This window comes from Mytilus galloprovincialis, chromosome 7, assembly GCF_965363235.1.
Source record: "Mytilus galloprovincialis chromosome 7, xbMytGall1.hap1.1, whole genome shotgun sequence".
Classification (NCBI taxonomy): domain Eukaryota; kingdom Metazoa; phylum Mollusca; class Bivalvia; order Mytilida; family Mytilidae; genus Mytilus; species Mytilus galloprovincialis.
In genome coordinates this window covers 68608620-68627843 of record NC_134844.1, presented here as the reverse complement: position 1 = coordinate 68627843, position 19224 = coordinate 68608620, and the positions used below count along the sequence as shown (strand labels likewise).

The 19224-nt window shown below is 30.5% G+C and overlaps 2 protein-coding genes across 16 annotated transcripts in view; one reads left to right on the top strand and one right to left on the bottom strand.

The window, feature by feature from the left end:
* Positions 1-19224, top strand: part of LOC143083541 (uncharacterized) — a 73230-nt gene that overhangs the window by 1973 nt on the left and 52033 nt on the right. For 4 of the 14 annotated variants that reach the window (XM_076259796.1, XM_076259794.1, XM_076259789.1 and 1 more), the window contains exons 1-2: positions 15329-15421; positions 16193-16367. In XM_076259796.1, coding sequence (XP_076115911.1) covers positions 15408-15421; positions 16193-16367 — 189 coding nt within the window. In that variant the 5' untranslated portion in view covers positions 15329-15407. Of the gene's footprint in view, positions 1-4179; positions 4204-10020; positions 10150-10499; positions 10519-15316; positions 15422-16192; positions 16368-18678; positions 18819-19224 lie in introns of those variants that run through there. The other 10 variants (XM_076259802.1, XM_076259800.1, XM_076259799.1 and 7 more) reach the window with 8 other exon arrangements.
* LOC143083543 (dopamine beta-hydroxylase-like) overlaps positions 1-19224 on the bottom strand; it is a 284123-nt gene that overhangs the window by 239578 nt on the left and 25321 nt on the right. The window lies entirely within an intron of this gene.

Here is a 19224-nt window from a genome sequence, read left to right as displayed (position 1 = left end):
AAGAGATTTTTTTGTTGCTTACTTGATTATCTTGTGCTTTCAATTCCCCATCAATATTTTGGCTCATTTTTTTGTCCTTCAATATAAGGCCAAATAGAAATATATGTGTGGTTCCAGTAACCCTACCGTCCCTACTTTTTATGGCTTAAAAATAGCCTACCCTAAAGATTTTATTGTCATTTTTCATTAAGCACTGTTAAAGTCAGAATATTGCTCCCATAGACTCAATGTAAAAAAAAACCCATAAAATAAAAAAAAATCCCTACCTACCCTAACTTTTTTTCAGATGTAACTGGAACCACACATACTTTTTTATTTGGCCTAATAAATGTCCCAGAATAGAATATAGTACGGGACTATGTTGAATGAGGCACTAGTATGACCCATCTTTCTAGCTAGAATTAGTGGCTAGTATCACAGTGAATTATAGTAAAAGAAATGACTTAACAGAAATTCATTTTTTGGTTAAAAAATTAAAGAATCAGCATTCCTTTTATGACATCAGAATTGAGAGAAATTTTCAAATTTAACTGGAAACAGGCCAATTTCCTTTGGTGCAAAGAGCAAATTTTTTTTTTTAACCCACTAGGATAGGGACTATTCTGTAGCAAATTTTGGGGAATTGTAGATAAAATTATCTTTAAAATAATTAAATTCGTACTACTGTATCACCAGTCTGTCAACACTGAGGTTGTGAGTTTGAAATCCGCAAGTAACTGGTCACTGGTGCACTGGACATCAATATATTAATTGACTAGAATTGCCAATTTTCCTTCCAAAGGTTGTGGATCTCTCCTGACCCTCTGTCTTTCTAAATTATTAAAAACTTACCACCACAAAAATAGCACAATAGTGTTAAAAGTGGCGTTAAACACCAAATTATCAATCAATTTTTAATTTCCTCATATTTTTTTTATATCAATATTAATCTAATATTTCTTAATACTGAAACTAAATAATTTTTAAAAAATAAATTGAAAACCATTAAAGCTCCATTATAATGTTCTAATGTTTACATGTAATACACTTTTACATGTACATTAGGCCAAATAAAAAAGTATGTGTGGTTCAGTTACATCTGAAAAAAAGTTAGGGTAGGTACATGTAGGTAGGTTTTTATACGACCGCAAAATTTGAAAAATTTTTCGTCGTATATTGCTATCACGTTGGCGTCTGCGTCGTCGTCGTCGTCGTCGTCGTCGTCCGAATACTTTTAGTTTTCGCACTCTAACTTTAGTAAAAGTGAATAGAAATCTATGAAATTTAAACATAAGGTTTATGACCACAAAAGGAAGGTTGGGATTGATTTTGGGAGTTTTGGTCCCAATCTTTTAGGAATAAGGGGCCAAAAAGGGCCCAAATAAGCATTTTCTTGGTTTTCGCACTATAACTTTAGTTTAAGTGAATAGAAATCTATGAAATTTTGACACAAGGTTTATGACCACAAAAGAAAGGTTGGGATTGATTTTGGGAGTTTTGGTTCCAACAGTTTAGGAATTAGGGGCAAAAAAAGGGCCCAAATAAGCATTATTCTTGGTTTTCGCACAATAACTTTAGTTTAAGTAAATAGAAATCTATGAAATTTAAACACAAGGTTTATGACCATAAAAGGAAGGTTGGTATTGATTTTGGGAGTTTTGGTCCCAACAGTTTAGGAATAAAGGGCCCAAAGGGTCCAAATTAAACTTTGTTTGATTTCATCAAAAATTGAATAATTGGGGTTCTTTGGTATGCCGAATCTAACTGTGTATGCAGATTCTTAATTTTTGGTCCCGTTTTCAAATTGGTCTACATTAAGGTCCAAAGGGTCCAAAATTAAACTTAGTTTGATTTTAACAAAAATTGAATCCTGGGGGTTGTTTGATATGCTGAATTTAGAAATGTACTTAGATTTTTAATTATTGGCCTAGTTTTCAAGTTGGTCCAAATGGGGGTCCAAAATTAAACTTTGTTCATCAAAAATTGAATAAATGGGTTCTTTGATATGCCAAATCTAACTGTGTATGTAGATTCTTAATTTTTGGTCCAGTTTGCAAATGGTCTACATTAAGGTCCAAAGGGTCCAAAATTAAACTAAGTTTGATTTTAACAAAAATTAAATTCTTGGGCTTATTTGATATATGCTTTATCTAAATATGTACTTTGATTTTTGATTATGGGCCCAGTTTTCAAGTTGGTCCAAATCAGGATTCCATATCAAGTATTGTGCAATAGCAAGCAATTTTCAATTGCACAGTATTGCACAATAGCAAGAAATATCTAATTGCACAATATTTTCAATTGGAGTTATCTTTCTTTGTATAGAATAGAAGTTGATAATATATGTTGGAAATTTGCCAGACATGACTATGATGTCATTTTCTATTTTTATTTGCCAATAACTTTATGTAAATAACTTCATTGGAAATTTGCCAATATAAAATGTTGCTGATGAAGCTTTTTTTCCTTATATTATCTAAAATGTTTTTAGATAATGTATGTTGGACATTTGCCAGATATGACTATGATGTCATTTTCTATTTTTATTTGCCAATAACTTTATGTAAATAACTTCATTGGAAATTTGCCAATATAAAATGTTGCTGATGAAGTTTTTTTTATTGTTTTATACAATAAACAATGTATATTCACTTTTACTACCAACCAATCTTTACCATTCAGTGATAACAAGCACTTTATTTTACATTTTAATATTTTATGATGTATTTAAAAGAGTAGTTATTGTTGCAAACTCCATTAGAAATTTGAATTGATATCAGTTTTGGAAAAAGGGAAACAGGGATGTGAAAAAAAAGGGGGGGGGGTTAAATTTTTCTCATTTCAGATTTCATAAATAAAAAGAAAATTTCTTCAAACATTTTTTTGAGAGGATTAATATTCAACAGCATAGTGAATTGCTCAAAGGCAAAAAAAATATTTTAAGTTCATTAGACCACATTCATTCTGTGTCAGAAACCTATGCTGTGTCAACTATTTAATTTTAGATTTAAAAAGTTTGAAGAAGAAATCTTTAATTGATTTGTAAAATCTTGACATTTGTTTTGTGTAAAAAAAAACATGTAATGTCAAAAATTTGATCACAATCCAAATTCAGAGCTGTATCACGCTTGAATGTTTTGTCCATACTTGCCCCAACTGTTCAGGGTTCGACCTCTGCGGTCGTATAAAGCTGTGCCCTGCGGAGCACCTGTTTTTTTTTTATTTTATGTTTTTTTTTACATTGAGTCTATGGGAGCAACATTCTGACTTTAAAGTCATATGAAACGAGTGAGTGGCGAAAAATAATGTTTATCCAATTCTTGAACCAATGCATGTATATATCATAAACTTAGTCCTCTGTGCACGATTTTATCATTTTTTATGCAAATATATCGTATAATCGTCATTTTTTTCTCTCTCTGTCTGTTATGATTTAACAAACATGGCTGCTCATTAAATGCCGTGTTTTGAAGTCGAAGTTGACCGATTGTCACCATATACAATGTAGTAAACAAATAACAAAAAGCATGGGTATTTAGCAGGTGTTTAACAGGTACAAACAGATAATTGTATATTTTAATGACAGATCCATGCGTAATGTGATTACCGGATTTTTACGAGGAGGGTTACGCTCAGGTCACTATGCATACGGAAAATATGTCGGCGAATTGCTTCCTAGGAGCTAGCAATTAAAAATAAGTAAACTTCTTCTAAATGTGAAAAAAATAAAGAATTTTCCTCAGAAAAAAGTATATGTACATAAGTTGTATACGGAAAGCTTTCCATTTAGTTATAAAAACATATGCATATTTTTTTTTAATTTGAGGTTTCTAATGACTTTAACAGTGCTTAATGAAAAATCACAATAAAATCTTTAGGGTAGGCTATTTTTTATGCCGAAAAAGTAGGGACGGTAGGGTTACTGAAACCACACATATAAGTTTATTTGGCCTTATCCTTGATGATCAGTGATGTTTTTTGAAAATAATTTACATGTAAATTTTACATACAATTACAATGTACATGTATGTGTCATGGGATATTCCTACTTTGGAAAGTTTACCTGCACAGGTGAATTTATGTATTACATTTAAAGACTTTTATTATAAACAACTAGTTAGGGGAAATATTTTGATAGTTTATAAGGAATAGAAAAAAGACACAATATATTAATTATTTGTTTATTACCTGTACTTGTGTCATTCTTATTCAGTAATTGTATGCGTAAGTAGATGATAATCACATTTTTATGCTAAATTTTTTAAACGTATGCTATTGCATTGTACAATACTTGACAGTATGGAAGAAGGGTGTAACTTTGTATGTTTATAATCATGATAATGGCAGATATATACTTGTTCATCATGCTCATGTTTTGATTACAAATGGGTAGTTTGTTTGAACATTGGAAATCTTATTATCTTTTGAGCCGCAAATTGTATCAAAATTAAGTAGAGATTTCCCATATTTTACATGTGAGTTGGGCATCTGCATTGTAACGGTACCTATCTGTAGTAATGACTAATACAGGTAGATAGAAAAACCTTGCACAAAATAGGTACATATGCACAGCCAAAAATACACAAAAGTAAAGAAACAGTGCTTTTATTGTTTAATGTTTTTTGTCTCAAAGTCACATTAAGGCCTTCTATATGGAGTCAAAAAAACAAACTTTCACCTCACTACAAGTTTTTATGCCATTTTGGATATATATAAGCCCAGGTGGTTGTGTGGTCTAGCGGGCAGGCGATTTGGTGTCACAATATCTCAGTAGCATGGGTTGAATCCCAGCGAGGGAAGAACATATATATATTATATATATGCATGTTCATACATGTAGGCATGAGCTTTATTATTTAACTTGATTGATTTATTTAGTTGATATTAATGTTCTACAGGGATGCCAGAACACATTCACATTTTTGGGGGGTTTCGGAGATGGTGGTCATTTTTCCCTATCTATATTTCTATGTTTATTGTACCTGTAATATTTTTTAATGTCTATTGTTTGTCAATGTTTATGTTTTCTTTTGGCTGTTGATTTTATTTCCTTCACTTACAATTTTTTATTGCAACCAAGCATGGGCATGATGGTTTCTTTTTTAAATGGCTTATAAGATGATGATCAACACGATCTGTAAATAATTAAAAAAAATGATTTTTACCTTTTTAACAATATTAAAATTTGACTGTAAATAATTTTTGGGGGGAATTGACATTTCCAGGCTCATATATGAAAAAGAATCTGTCATACATTTTAAGTGCCAAAGGACATGCGAAATAAATTTATATATGACTCTCAATAGTAAAATTTCACATTTCTGATTAGGCTCTTTGGAATCTGACAAGAGTTTTCTAGAAAATCATTCTTGTGTATAATTAGTATTACGTCCATTATCACTGTACTAGTATACATATTTTTTAAGGGGCCAGCTGAAGGACACCTACGGGTGCGGGAGTTTCTCGCTACATTGAAGACCCATTGGTGGCCTTTGTTGTTGCTTTGACACATTCCCCATTTCCTTTCTCAATTTTATTGATCCTCTTGGGGAAGACATGCATTCTTGTTATTCCATATAAATTTGTTATTAGATATTTATATAAGAAAAACAATTTGAATTTGGAAGAAATTGGAAGAAAAGAGTCAAGAAATCATTTAACACAGCTGCGGTCAGAATTAGCAATATTTGGACCCATACATGTAGAAACACTCAAAAGTTAGTTCATTTTATTTGAAAAAGTATCTGTTTTCTTTATCTTCTATATACATGATAAATGTAGTTATTATAAGTTTTCTAATTCAAGAAAATGTTAACTTATGTCATTTACATACTTGAACCACTATGAAATTTAGTAGGAGAAGCTTCCGATTCATTTCTTTGATCTCTAATACATTTTGTACTTCAATCAAAGAAGAAGGTTCACGAAGGGTTAAAATTGGCCCTAAATTTTTTAAATCGTGCCAAAAAATTACAAATTTCACATAGAAGTACTTCTGATAATACTACTAAGACAAAAATATATTTTTATGGCACCTTCCTTTGAAATTTATGAAGCTATGACCCCTTAAATGAACATTATTTGTATTTTAAGGTCAATTTTGGTATTTTTTATCCATAATTTTGATTGTTTTTGGCATAAATAACCTTGGCCTCCATCTACGATCCCAAAAGTTTTTATATCGATGAATTCTGTATTAAAATTGGAATCTTATGGTCACAAAACATTTTGGATCATAGGTGGAGGCCAAGGTTTTTCTAAAGCTTTTAGGTCTGAAAATTGCACAAAATCATCATATTTTGAAAAAATGTCCAAAATGGGCTTACTTTGGTGAATGTTATGTACTTTTATGAAAAGAACTGATTTGTTTAGCATTAAGGCTTTTGAAATAGACCCATTTAGGAACCAAATTGTGACCTTTTTGTTGTTTTATGATAAAGTTGATATTTAAGGCCATTTTGTGCCATAAGTGAACCTTGTCCTTTGTTTTATGTTTGCAGGAAGTACATTTATGGCAGATTTTACAGTATTGTGTTCTGTCTCCTACTTTCATGTTGCTAATGTGACGGAGACAAAAATGAGTAACGTTAGCGACATTTGGACATGTCACATGAGCAACAACATCTTTAAAAGTTAAATGTATGCACACAGTGATGTTTAATATATGCCTGGAGTAATAAAATTGTACAGTCTGGTTTAGAATTTCTAAATATACAGAATGTCATTTGCAGGTGTACTTTATATCAAATGAATACACAAGAAACCAAAAAATTAGTAACGTTAGCGACATTTGGACATGTCACATGAGCAACAACATCTTTAAAAGTTAAAATGTATGCACACAGTGATGTTTAAAATATGCCTGGAGTAATAAAATTGTACAGTCTGGTTTAGAATTTCTAAATATACAGAATGTCATTTGCAGGTGTACTTTATATCAAATGAATACACAAGAAACCAATTCGTAATAGTAACATTAGCAACATCTACTATCATGTCATTATGTTTTGTTGCGAACGTCGTTTTGATGGACGGAATACATTTAAGGTCCTCTTGTAACGATATTACATACAACTTACCTTCTTTGCTTCCCAATCATGTGAAGGAACTGACTCCGAATCTATTTCTGCAAAGGGCGATATCGTAACTCCTATACAGGAGAGTTACAGATATAAATATATGTTGCTCACGTGACACTGATTTGGACGGAAACCTCGAACAGTAACGTTCGCAAAAAATAAAACAGCCAATGATATTGATTCCTCAAGTCCTTTGACCCCCTTACGTCATCCAAATTTAATATGATTGCTATTTTCAATTATTTATAAAACCCGGGATAAAAATAACTACAATGGGCTGTCTGAGAACTAACAAGAAAATTGCGATCGTGACATACCACAATGGACGGAAAAGACGTGACGTTAGCAACAATATTATTAAATTACCTTTTTTAGCCTTTATCAATAAAAATCTGCCTTAAAGTTATGATTAAAACACAAAAGAAGACTTTTTATTAAAATATAAGTCCATGTTATTAGGCTCCACTTATAAATAATACTTCAAAATTCCACTCCAAATAAGCTGGATGTCAGTAAAGTAGGTCATGATGTCTATTCCATGTCCAATATTTTGAAATTGAAAACCCTCTAATTCTAACATAAAACACAAACACAGAGTAATTTTTATTTTTATTTACTCAGAAAGACACATTTTATTCAATAACATAATGCATTACTCCATTACACAGTCTGTTTCACAGTTTCAGCAATTGCTTTTTTGATGGATACAAAATACAATAATTCCTTCTTATTGTAAAATCTGCCTTATATAAGTAATTGAGTTTTTACATTTTCATTTAGGCTAATATGTATATGCTTCCTCTGTTGCAATTGGATCCATGTTTGCTGACTTTGGTTAGAAAAAGGCTTTTTCTTTTTGGCCAATATATATATGCATACTTGATATAAAATTTAGAAACACTCAAAGTAAATATTGCTAATTTTTTTACTAGACATTAAATTTAAAAAAAAGGAATGAAAACTTTGTTGATTCTAACATTTCTAGAATTCAAAGTGTGCATTTCTCTGCATTGATATATATTTTTAAAAAGTTTCTTAATTGAACAACAGTTATGTCCCTTTGAATATAGATTTAACAAAATAAATTTGACAATATTACTTTCACCTCACCAAAATAAAAATTATTGAGGGCAAGTTTCAAAGTATTTTTTTGGTATGCGTTGGTTGATCAGCTAGAAAGTCTAAATATAAAACCAATTCAAACTACCTTTTGTTTCAAACAAGATTACTTTATCCTATTTTATCAATTTCAGATTTTTTTGTTAGATAAATGATAGTATTATTGGATGAATGAATAAAATGGCAGGTTTATTTCCTTGTTTCACACTTACAAAAATGACTTATCAGTAATTTTACAACTATTTCTCACATGAATTTCTGAATCGCTGTAATTGATATTGATTTTATAACAATGGATATATATATATAGAAAAAGTATGTAATTACTGACAGATATATCCTTATTAATCCTTGGAGAATATATAAAACATTCATAGATATAAAGCTGGCACTCCTTCTGACTGCTAACATGGAATAAGTCTGTAAAAGCAATTTTGTGGATAGACTTAACAGGATTTATTGGGTATTGTAAACATTGATGAGAGAGATGCCTAATAAACAAAATTGAAATGTTAATAATCCTCAGCTCCAAAGAAAGTTTCCTGTCATCCTGATGAGGTTATTCCTAATGTTAGTTTATCACCATTCTTTTCCAACCCCCTCCAAAAATAATTTTTCCAATGTTTTTTGAGCCTTTTTTGAAAGTCAATCGTTAAATTCATCAAATAATTTGAGATTTTAGTGTAATTGTCACAGAATCATATGTTTAATATTTGTAATATTTTTCCTGTAAAAATATTTTCCCTTCGTTTAAATCTAAAGATTATCTTAACTTTGTGTCTGTCTGTGACTCTGCCCATTTATATCACCAGAAAAACTAAACAACTCAAACCACACCCTGTACAAAATCTGTATTTTTTATAATTGGTATATAGATATATATATATATATAGGAAGATGTGGTACGAGTGCCAATGGGACAACTCTCCATCCAAGTAACAATTTATAAAAGTAAACTATTATAGGTCAAGGTACAGCCTTCAACATTGAGTTTGGCTCACAATGAACAGCAAGCTATTAGCTCCATTTTAAGTGTAACTATTTCCTATTCTTCCTTTTCCTTCTCCAGATTTTTTTCTTTTTTTCCTATAAATAAATATATTATTTTGGCAGGTATATATCTGATCGATAGAATGGAGTTGCTCAAATTTCCGTTAGACATCAATATAATCATAGTGTTTTCCAAAATTTAAGTATGAAAGTCTGAACAAAAATATATATAAAAATTTATAAATCATAAACCTTGATTGCACCTCAATTATTAAATTTCCTCATTTTCAAAACAAAAACACATTGTAAAAGCAGATTTCATATCACTTTATCAGAATAAAATTCAACATGAGATAAAAAATCCAAACTTTCCCCATGAGTCAGTTAAAAAGATGACTGAGTTGCCATGTATGGATTAGATTGACACTCCCACAAAATTTTAGTTGTATCTTTCACTAGAATCATATTTGATTGAAATGTCTGAAATTTCTGTCTTCTGCAGACATTAGACTATTCCAATTTTATTTGTAGGGGGTGTCAGGATGTATTGGATTTTTTTTTGCTTTCAATCAATAAACCTATAGTAAATAGGGACTTTCTCTGATTTCATTATGCAGAAAATTCAATAATCACTGAGGAATAATAATCCAATAATGTATATTTCATGAATTTGTATATATAAGCATCTGTCTATTTAATTGACTGGAAAAAATTATCATTTTCCTTTGAACAAATATTTAATCCATTTACCTCTGATTGATTGATAAAAATCAGTCTGATCACCCCTACAGTGCTGAGCATTTTGTTTGAGTCCAGACAGATGATGAAAAGTGCATGTTTTCTCTTTGTCTAGGGATGAGGAATCTTAAGGGTTGATGATACTGAATTTATACTGACCAATTCATTGATAAACAGACCTGTGACCTGATAACTGCTTATATCCAGGACATTAGAAAAGAGCTCAGACTAAACACAAAAATCGGTAAATATTTACATTTAACATTTAAACAGTTTAGTAAAATGAGTCACTAGATATATTTATAAAGTGACAAAAGAAAATGTCATTTAGTATTTGTTTTTTTTAGATTATATTTAAAATTTCAATTTCTAACATCAAATTATTGATTTATTAGAATAATTTATAACCTTTTAAGGCAATTATTCTGACTGTTGTTGTCCCAATTTGAACATTGGCATGTGAAATATTTATTTGACAGTTATAAAATTGAAAGGTGATCGAAATGAAACGGAAATGTTCAATACATGTAGCATACCACACATATGTTCTTTTTGACATATATCATTTCAAATGACATAATATTCTGAAATTTGTATCCTGTGTTTTTGTTTTGTAAGTATGTAATTTTAATTTAGAATTAAATTTAATTTGTATTAATAATATTATTTGCTATTGAATTTTGATATGAATTATGATATTTTCATTTCATTTAGGAAAAGCATGAACTCTAATGTGTGTGTGTGTGTGTGTGTGTGTTCATTGAGAAAGTGGAAAAGGCGGGGGGGTCAGGGAATAGTCTAAAGATAAATAGATGAAGTATTTTAATGTGACGCTAGTCAAGTTTAATATGCAGCACAGATTTACTTTTTTCTTTAAATGATGAAGCACCCTCAGTGACACTGGAAGGAATGGGGTTTCATTTTAAATTCAAAGCAACACATTTTTACACAGTTAGTTTATGATGAATGCTTGTGATTATTGTAATATGGAGCACAAATTATGTCAAACAAATATTGATAAAAAAAGTTAATCAGTCCTAAATAATATATATTTTGTTTCTGCTATGACCTCCCTATATACCCAGAATTAGTCAATTATAGATATGTGGGTTAATTGATATTAATGATAACTGTTTTTTTAATGCATAAATATAGGTCACTTTGACATTCAAATTTCACAATTTAAACCTTTCCCACTCACACACACAAGTTCTGACTTTTCCCCAACTAGCTCAAAATGATAAAGGCAGTGGCGGATTCAGGGGGGTGTCCCGGGGTTGGAACACCCCTTTTTTGGGAGGATCAATGCATTTGAATGGGGACATATGATTAGACCTCCCCCTCTTTATTCTGGGTTGGGACCCCCACCCTTTTTAAAATGGCTGAATCCATCCCTGAAAGGAATAACTTTATCTGTCATCTACACAGAAATAGATTGAATGGAATGTGTTAAACCAGAAATGTCAATAAAATTTGTCAGGTCAGCAAACACATTTTATTGACATTTTTGTACAGTACACTGATTAAAGAAAAGTCCAGACATTTTTGGTTAAGCTCCCTTTCAAGTTCAGAAAAATTACCCATTTGTGTCTATTTAAAATGTCTTTTACAGAAAGAAGAATTATGTTTTACCCTCCTTTTTCTGCCTGAAGGCATGTTACCTTTGCCCTAGGGAATAATATCAAAAATCCAAAATGACATAAATTTTATAATGGAATCAATTTACTAGTTTTCAAATAATTTGCCACTTATTTATTGAATTTATTTGAATGTCAAAGTGACCATTACCAATATTGAAATAACATTTATCATAATTATCAATTAAACACACACATGATTGACTTATCATAACTTTATGATTAACAGATGTTCAGAACTTCTGAGTAATCCATTTCATTTCATTATCAGACATGATGAGTCACCGATTCCATCAAATCTATTTCGGTTCAGATGACAGTTGAAATATTATTCCATTTGTGCAATATTCAAAACATATGGCATGGTTCATACATATGGCCAGCTATATGTATTCAGATTTCTCATGTTTAATGCATTTTGTTTGTTCAACATGCATAAAACATGATTGCGTAACATTGTTATTTAAAAATAAACATGCAAAAATAGGATATTGAAATGAATTTAATGGTTTTATAAGCTGCTCTTATTATTTGTTTTTGTGCTTTTACATGAATTAACATTTACAAAGAGAACAGCTTTTAACAAAACATTTACAATAAATATTTACTTTTTATGTTTGAAAGTTTTTTTTGGAAATTTATATTTGTTAAATTGTATATGTCAAGTTGAAAGCTAATTTAACAAGTTATAGAGAATTTCAAATGTTTTTCCAAATATCCCTCTCTGTTTTTCAATGCACAAAGAAACTCATATTGAGATCTTGCAACATTAAAAAATCTCTGAAAAAGGTGCTGGAGTGGAGACTTTCTTCAGCACAGAGGGGCCTCGGTGGCAGAGTGGTCTAAGTAGTTGCTACTGTAATCACTAGCCAGTCAACACTGTCAGAGGTTTTTCGTTCGAACCCTGCTCCTGTGTGTGCACTCAATTCCAATCTTAAATTGAAGGGCAGTGGCTTTCTCTGGGCTTCCTCGGTTCCTCTACCAATAAAAACTGGCTGCCAAGAAATAGCCTAAATGTGATCCTTAATTAGAGTGGCGTTAAAATACCCCAAAAAAATCTTCAGCACAGTTGGGTGTCTGTGTGAGTGAGTGTTCGTTGTTCTGGGATGAAGGCCTCACTGACTTTGAAATGAAAAACAGCAATGAATAGTTACTATTCTTTTACTGATAATAAGGGCTTTGTTAGTTGTATACATGTAGAAAAATGATTAAATATATTGATAAATGACATATCTCTTCTTGTCCTATGTTCATAGAATCTTCAATATAAACAAAGTTCAAAGAGAACATTATAAGGTCACATCCAGAATGCATTATTTTCATATTTTTTATATTCTGCATAAATTCCAGATTCAAGATTTTACAAGAAATATTCAATTACAACATCAAGTATGGTATTGAAGGTCCATAAAAAAAATAAGTCTCCTTGACCTACTTTTGACAAGCAAAATACCTTAATTAAGCTTTAGTTTAAACTCCCTCAAAGGAACACCTCAATCTTCAATGAATGAATACTATAAAATTATGTGAGGGATGAACTCTTACTCCAAATCTTTATGTAATAAAGTAAACATATGTTCTATTCATCAAAAGTCAAAAATGTATCCAGATTGCAGACAAAATGAAAGCAGATTGATGTAAATTTTTTAAGATGTGTCACTGGTTAGGAATGAAGATCCTGTTGTGTATCTACCGAAATTTATGTAATTTAATATATCAAAGATTACATAATTTGTTCGTCACAAGTTTGGAGTGTGACTTTATGATCATTTATAAATGCTCTTTTAAACTTCTTAACATTTAAAGTAGGTCATAATCTCTCTTTATGGTATTTTGACAAGATTATCAGACATATCCCGCCAGAGTGACAGCATCTTTGGTATTAACTGGTAAATTATTTATATAAACTTGAAAATGCATCTTTTACAATGCAACAGCTTTGAAATTAGAATAAGGAACACATCTATCATCATTTTGAACTTTTTTATTTGAAGTTGTTTGCATCTCTGTATAAATGAAGAGAAATTGCATACCTTCCTGGGAGGGTAATATATATGCTCTGACAAAGGTTAAATGACCTCTTTTCTCTACATTTGTGTCAAATGAGACCTAAATACTCATTGTCAATAATATAATCTTAATTTTACCAGTAGTGATCCTCTCTCATGCTAGGCTACAGGCCCACCATCCCTAACTTGTAAATTGTCTATAAGAATGTGAAGACTACATAAGCATTGAACAGGGTGAAGCGTTCTTGTTTAAAAAAGTATTTTAACCAAAAGTTTGTTGTCATGGGTAATGCATAGGCGGATCCAGGGGGGGCCCGGGCCCTTTCGTGGGAAAAATTTGGTTGATTATATAGGGAATCACTGAAGCATGACTGGAGCGGGGCCCCCCTTAGGTCAGTCAGCGGGCCCCCCCTTAGGCAAAGTTCTGGATCCGCCACTGTAATGTAAGGTACAACTGTGACAAAATTCTTACCCACTTCAACAGAAAAAGTTCACCTGCCCTTCATTTTACTAGATATAATGTCAGTCAATGTTTGATCTTTATAAAATGAGTATTGCTTGTCCTTTTGAAAATCAATGGATAAACATTGATTCAAAAACAGAATGTGTTGCCCCTCAAAGCAGATCATTGTTTTAAAACAATTGTTCAAACCACTAGAAATTATTTTTGGCAGAGTCATGTTTTTAGTATCATGTATATATTGGCTGTCAATACTAGTACAACCCAAACTTTAATACTTTTGAAATTCTTGAAATTCTTGAAATTTTTTGGTTCTTAGTCATGTTGTCCCATTGAAAGTTTCGCGTATATATCAGTAGGAATTTCATTTAGGAAATTATTTAGAATAATAATCCAGATCTTCAAAGTTGTCTCCCCTATTTCTGAAAAAAATGAATAATGTTTTAATACCATCAGTTTTGTTAACATTTGTTACCACTTGAAAATTTATTGAAGAAAATCAATCATTGCAAAACAGCTCAATTTACCTTCAATGAAATCTAATTTTAAGCTTATTTCATAGACTAATAATTCTGTTATACAACATTTATTTGCAATTTTTCACAATTTGAAGCACATTTAAAAATTTAATCTATAAATGAACCCCCATGGGTGGAAAAAATAGTATGAATGAATGGTTTATTATGAAAAAAGTTATATTTTAAAGTAAAATTTATAAATTTCTGATAAGAATTTTCATATTTTCAAGTTTATCTTTTATTTAAGATTGAAGTGAATTTTTAAAATTACTATTTTACTACATATTCTGTGATATTCACAAGGAAATTTTTGTTAACTGATGACTTTATGTACAGACACACAGTTTTTCAGTGAGATTGACATTGTTTAAAATACATGTATATTTCAAGTTAAATTTGAATGTTTGATTAGATATACTATACATGGATATATATGTTGACCAACTGCTTATGACCCTACTAAATAAACACAAGCAGTCATCCAAAAGGTCACTTGTAACATTTATGGCGTTGATATCTGATATTGACACAGATACATTGATTTGGCTAAGATAAATTCATTGAATTACGAAAATGAAATTACGATTTCTTCGAATAATAACCTTCTCAGATGGTGGTGTGGGATCTTATTAATAATTAATTGAAGAAAAACAGACCTTTTACAGACTGTATATCTTCATAATTAGATTGTAATACTTTGTGTGGATTAACAGCTTTAAGTGGATTAGGATTGCTCAATTCTTATTAATTGGATTTAATGATTAGCTTTTATCCTTTAAATTTGGTTGTCGGAAAATTAATAAAGTGTAAGAGTTAAAGTTCAGACAACTGCAGAAAAATAAACATTTGTTGTGACTGTCTGTCCTTAAATTTTCAAGATGTCAGCGGAAGAGTAAGTAATATTTATTCATACCATGCTGACTGTGGATTCATTTATTTTTCGTGGATAACAATTTTTCGTGGATTAAGAAAAACTAACATGTTCGTGGATATTTTGTTTCGTGATTTTTGTCAAAGTCTTCATAAAAGCTATAGAAAATGTGTTATTTGTTGAATAGCTATTTTTGTGGTTCAACTGTACCAATGAAATCCACGGAAATTGGTATCCAACTCATAAATAATGAATCCACAGTACAAGACAAAAAGAAGGGATAGAGAGAGCATGCAAGGAAAAGGGCACAGGGTATTATGTATTAAGAGAGTGTGTTGCACCCCATAAAATTTTCTAGCTGGAACACAGTAAAATCAAGTGAACAGCAATAACAACAACAACAATGCTTTATTTTATATTTATAGAGAACAGAAGCATTTTCTGGACTTACAGCTACAGTTCATCTTACAATATTATTTTAGTTGATGAAAAAGACAATGCCATCTGACATCATGGACATAAGAAATTGTACTTTGAATGTTTAGATACTCAAGATTTGTGATAATTTTACTGCTTGGAAATAAAAGAAACATAAAAAACAAAAATAATTTCTGAAGTTGTATAATTACCATTCAAAACAAGTTAATATTTATTAGAGATTCTTTCAACATGTTCTAGCTGTTCTAATTCTAAGTGAGCACTTTTTCTCCAAAAAAAAATAACGAAAAGAACAGCTAGAATTTGTATTTTGCTCTTTATTTCATATTAAACAATTAGTCTTTACCATTTCAGAGTAGAAGAAACCATGTCTCAATTTGATGCTTTATTGGATTTTAACGACACATCCTCTGGGGATGGAACAGTGAAGAAATCCACAGATTTTGATCCATTTGGACCAAGTCCAACATTGGATGCTAAAGGGAGTAGTGATGGAGATCTTTTGGGTGATTTTGGATTTACTGGACAGGTAAATGAATGAATGAATTGTCAGATTCTGATTGAGGCCATATCAAGTATTGCTTTGGTCAAATCAAACATATGTCTGTTTACTACATGTACTATACAAGGTGACTAACCCATCTTGCTCTAACAAATTTCTTATAGACTAATGTGTTAAAACAAACCAAAAACATCTACATTCATTTGTTACACTGAACACATATTTTTGTCTTGGACATAAAAACTACAAGAAGAAAGATCGTAGTAAAAAATGCATGACAAGGCAATTGTACAATATATATATTACGTAAATTCATAAACTAATGTGGGCATTTATTATTGCAAAGGTTTAAAGTGTGACAATAATGCCTAAAAAATTGTGAAAGAAAATCTGTACTAAGATTATGAATGCAAGTATTGATTATAACAAACGTAATAATGTCATAATGTCACATTTTCCACCATAATAAAAACACTGCAAAAATGTTGGAATTTACGATTTCTGATCTTGACCTCTACTTTGGTGAAGTTTTGTTATTACATATATATATTCTGACTTATTTACACACATTGCACCCACTTTTTATTCGGTCAATAAAAGATTGTAGCTTGTTAAGGAAAGATGTCACATTGTAGGCCAAATAGACAATTTTATGTCGGAAAATTATTCAGTTTCGAGTGTCTTTCCTCCTTTAAGAGGTATATAAATCCATGTTAAAGATGTGATATTTACATAGATAATTGAACCACACAGAAACATAAGAACGTATATCTTGTACTCAATTATTTACAACCTTTTATTGACTATGGCGAGAAGTTGTTAAAGATGTAAGAATTTACATGTTTGGTGATAAGGGTATTGTTACTATGTGTAACCAATGCAAAACATCATTTTTGCAAAGATTGCAGTTTGTTTTTTTTTATTTTCCATTGTTCCGAATTAAAAGATATTGCTAATTTTTAACAATAATTGATAATTATTACAAATGTATTAACATTTTTTCAAAGATTGAAGTTTATTTTTGAATTAACTGTTATGAATTAAAAGATATTTCAAATTATTTAATAATTATGAATAATTATACATACACTGTTTAATGATACACACAGGGATAGCAAATTGAACTTGAAACTTTAAAAAATGGGTTTGTACAAAAATTATGTTGCATACTAGCTAAAATGTATTTAGGCCTCCAAAATTGCTTCTTTGGGTGGTTATCTAAAGATGTTTTATAGCACTTTCCTGTTGTACCAATAATGTTGGAATAGCCCTTCTCAAAGTCTGGTTTATTTCTAGATAAAGAAACTCCTCTAAAATTGGCACTAGACTTTAAGATAGAAAAATTGAAACCCATTTGTAGATAGCAGGAAAATGCATACTTAGAATATATTTGAGACTGGTCTGAAGTTTGCAAAAGTTAAAGCAATACATTTGGTTGGAATCTAATCCTCTTTTCCTTTTCATCTGAAATTTCCAAGAAGAGGGTTCTACTGTTTTATTATTAGAAAGTAAATTCCATTCAATGAAAAATAATATCACTTTGCCTAGGTGATTTTTTGAGAGGTTGTGCAAAAAAAGGGTTGAACTTTGTAATCTTCAGGCAGAGAAGTTATCAGTGCCCCCTTTATTGGAATTTGTGTTGTTGCATAAAACATAATAAAACTTTGTTCACCTTGGTTTTATCAGTGTAATTGTTAGGGTTGTACCCCACTAATCTCAAATCCTGGATAGGCTCCTGTTAGTTAAACAAGGCCCTTAAGTTTCTGAAAGTCAAAAGCATACTTCAAACATGGTAGAGCAATTTAAGAAAAACAAAATGCCCAAAAGTTTAGCCAAACACAAAAAGCTGATTTTTCTGACCAAATCATGCATAAATTCCAAGAAAAAAACCCATTTATATCAGTGCAAATAATTTAGTGCACACTGCACACTTTCAAACTTTTCTGCATTTTAAAAATTTAGTAAGGTGTGAACTATCTTTAGGATCTGTCATAGCTTGCATTTGAATTTAATTTTCTGGACAATAAGCTCTTCTGTAAGTAAATATTTTAAGATAGGTAAATTCCACTTAAGTGCACAAAAGGAACAGACATTCAACTATTTAAAACAAATTAAACAGCCCTAAAAATAATATGATTGAAGAAACTAAACAGACATAAACTTTTACATTTAAATTTTTATGCAAGAGTACAAAATGTTTAAATTCCTACACCAAATTCTTTTATAATTGTTAACTTTATACAATTATCTATTGATATCGATACACATTAGTTAAATGAATAGAGTTAAATGACAGTTTACCATACAAATACATAAACAAATACAAACGTCACAGTAAAAGACGGAAGGAAGTCCCCACTTGAGGCCTCTGTGTCCATAACCATCTCTGAGATTGTTGATAAGTAATACACAAGTTACTTTACAATTTGAAGTGAGGAAAGTTAAAAAATTTGAGGGATCTTATCTTCTCACATATTTGTAAGTAAAACGAAATAGTCAAATAATTAGTTTTATAAAATTCTTTGCTTTGAAAAAAAGTTAATTGTTGTAACTTTGCAGTTAGTTGAAAAAGAAAGTGGAGACTTAGGAATTTGAGTATATAGGCTGCAATACACAACTAATTATGTGATTGTAAGGAAATAGAGTGTGAATTGTTATCTTTATTGTTGAAAAGGATGCAGAATAAGTTAAAACGTAAACAATATGTCTTCAGTTCTGGATTTGAGGTTGGGCTGGTATTTTAATATAGATCAGTTTAAATTTAACAAATTTAAAGTATATAATTTAAAGTGTCGAGATTAAAAGTGGTGTGTGTTCAGCAATATTAATTTAAGTGGTTTATTACTATTTTTGCGATGTAAGTGGGTGGTTTATAGACCTGTCC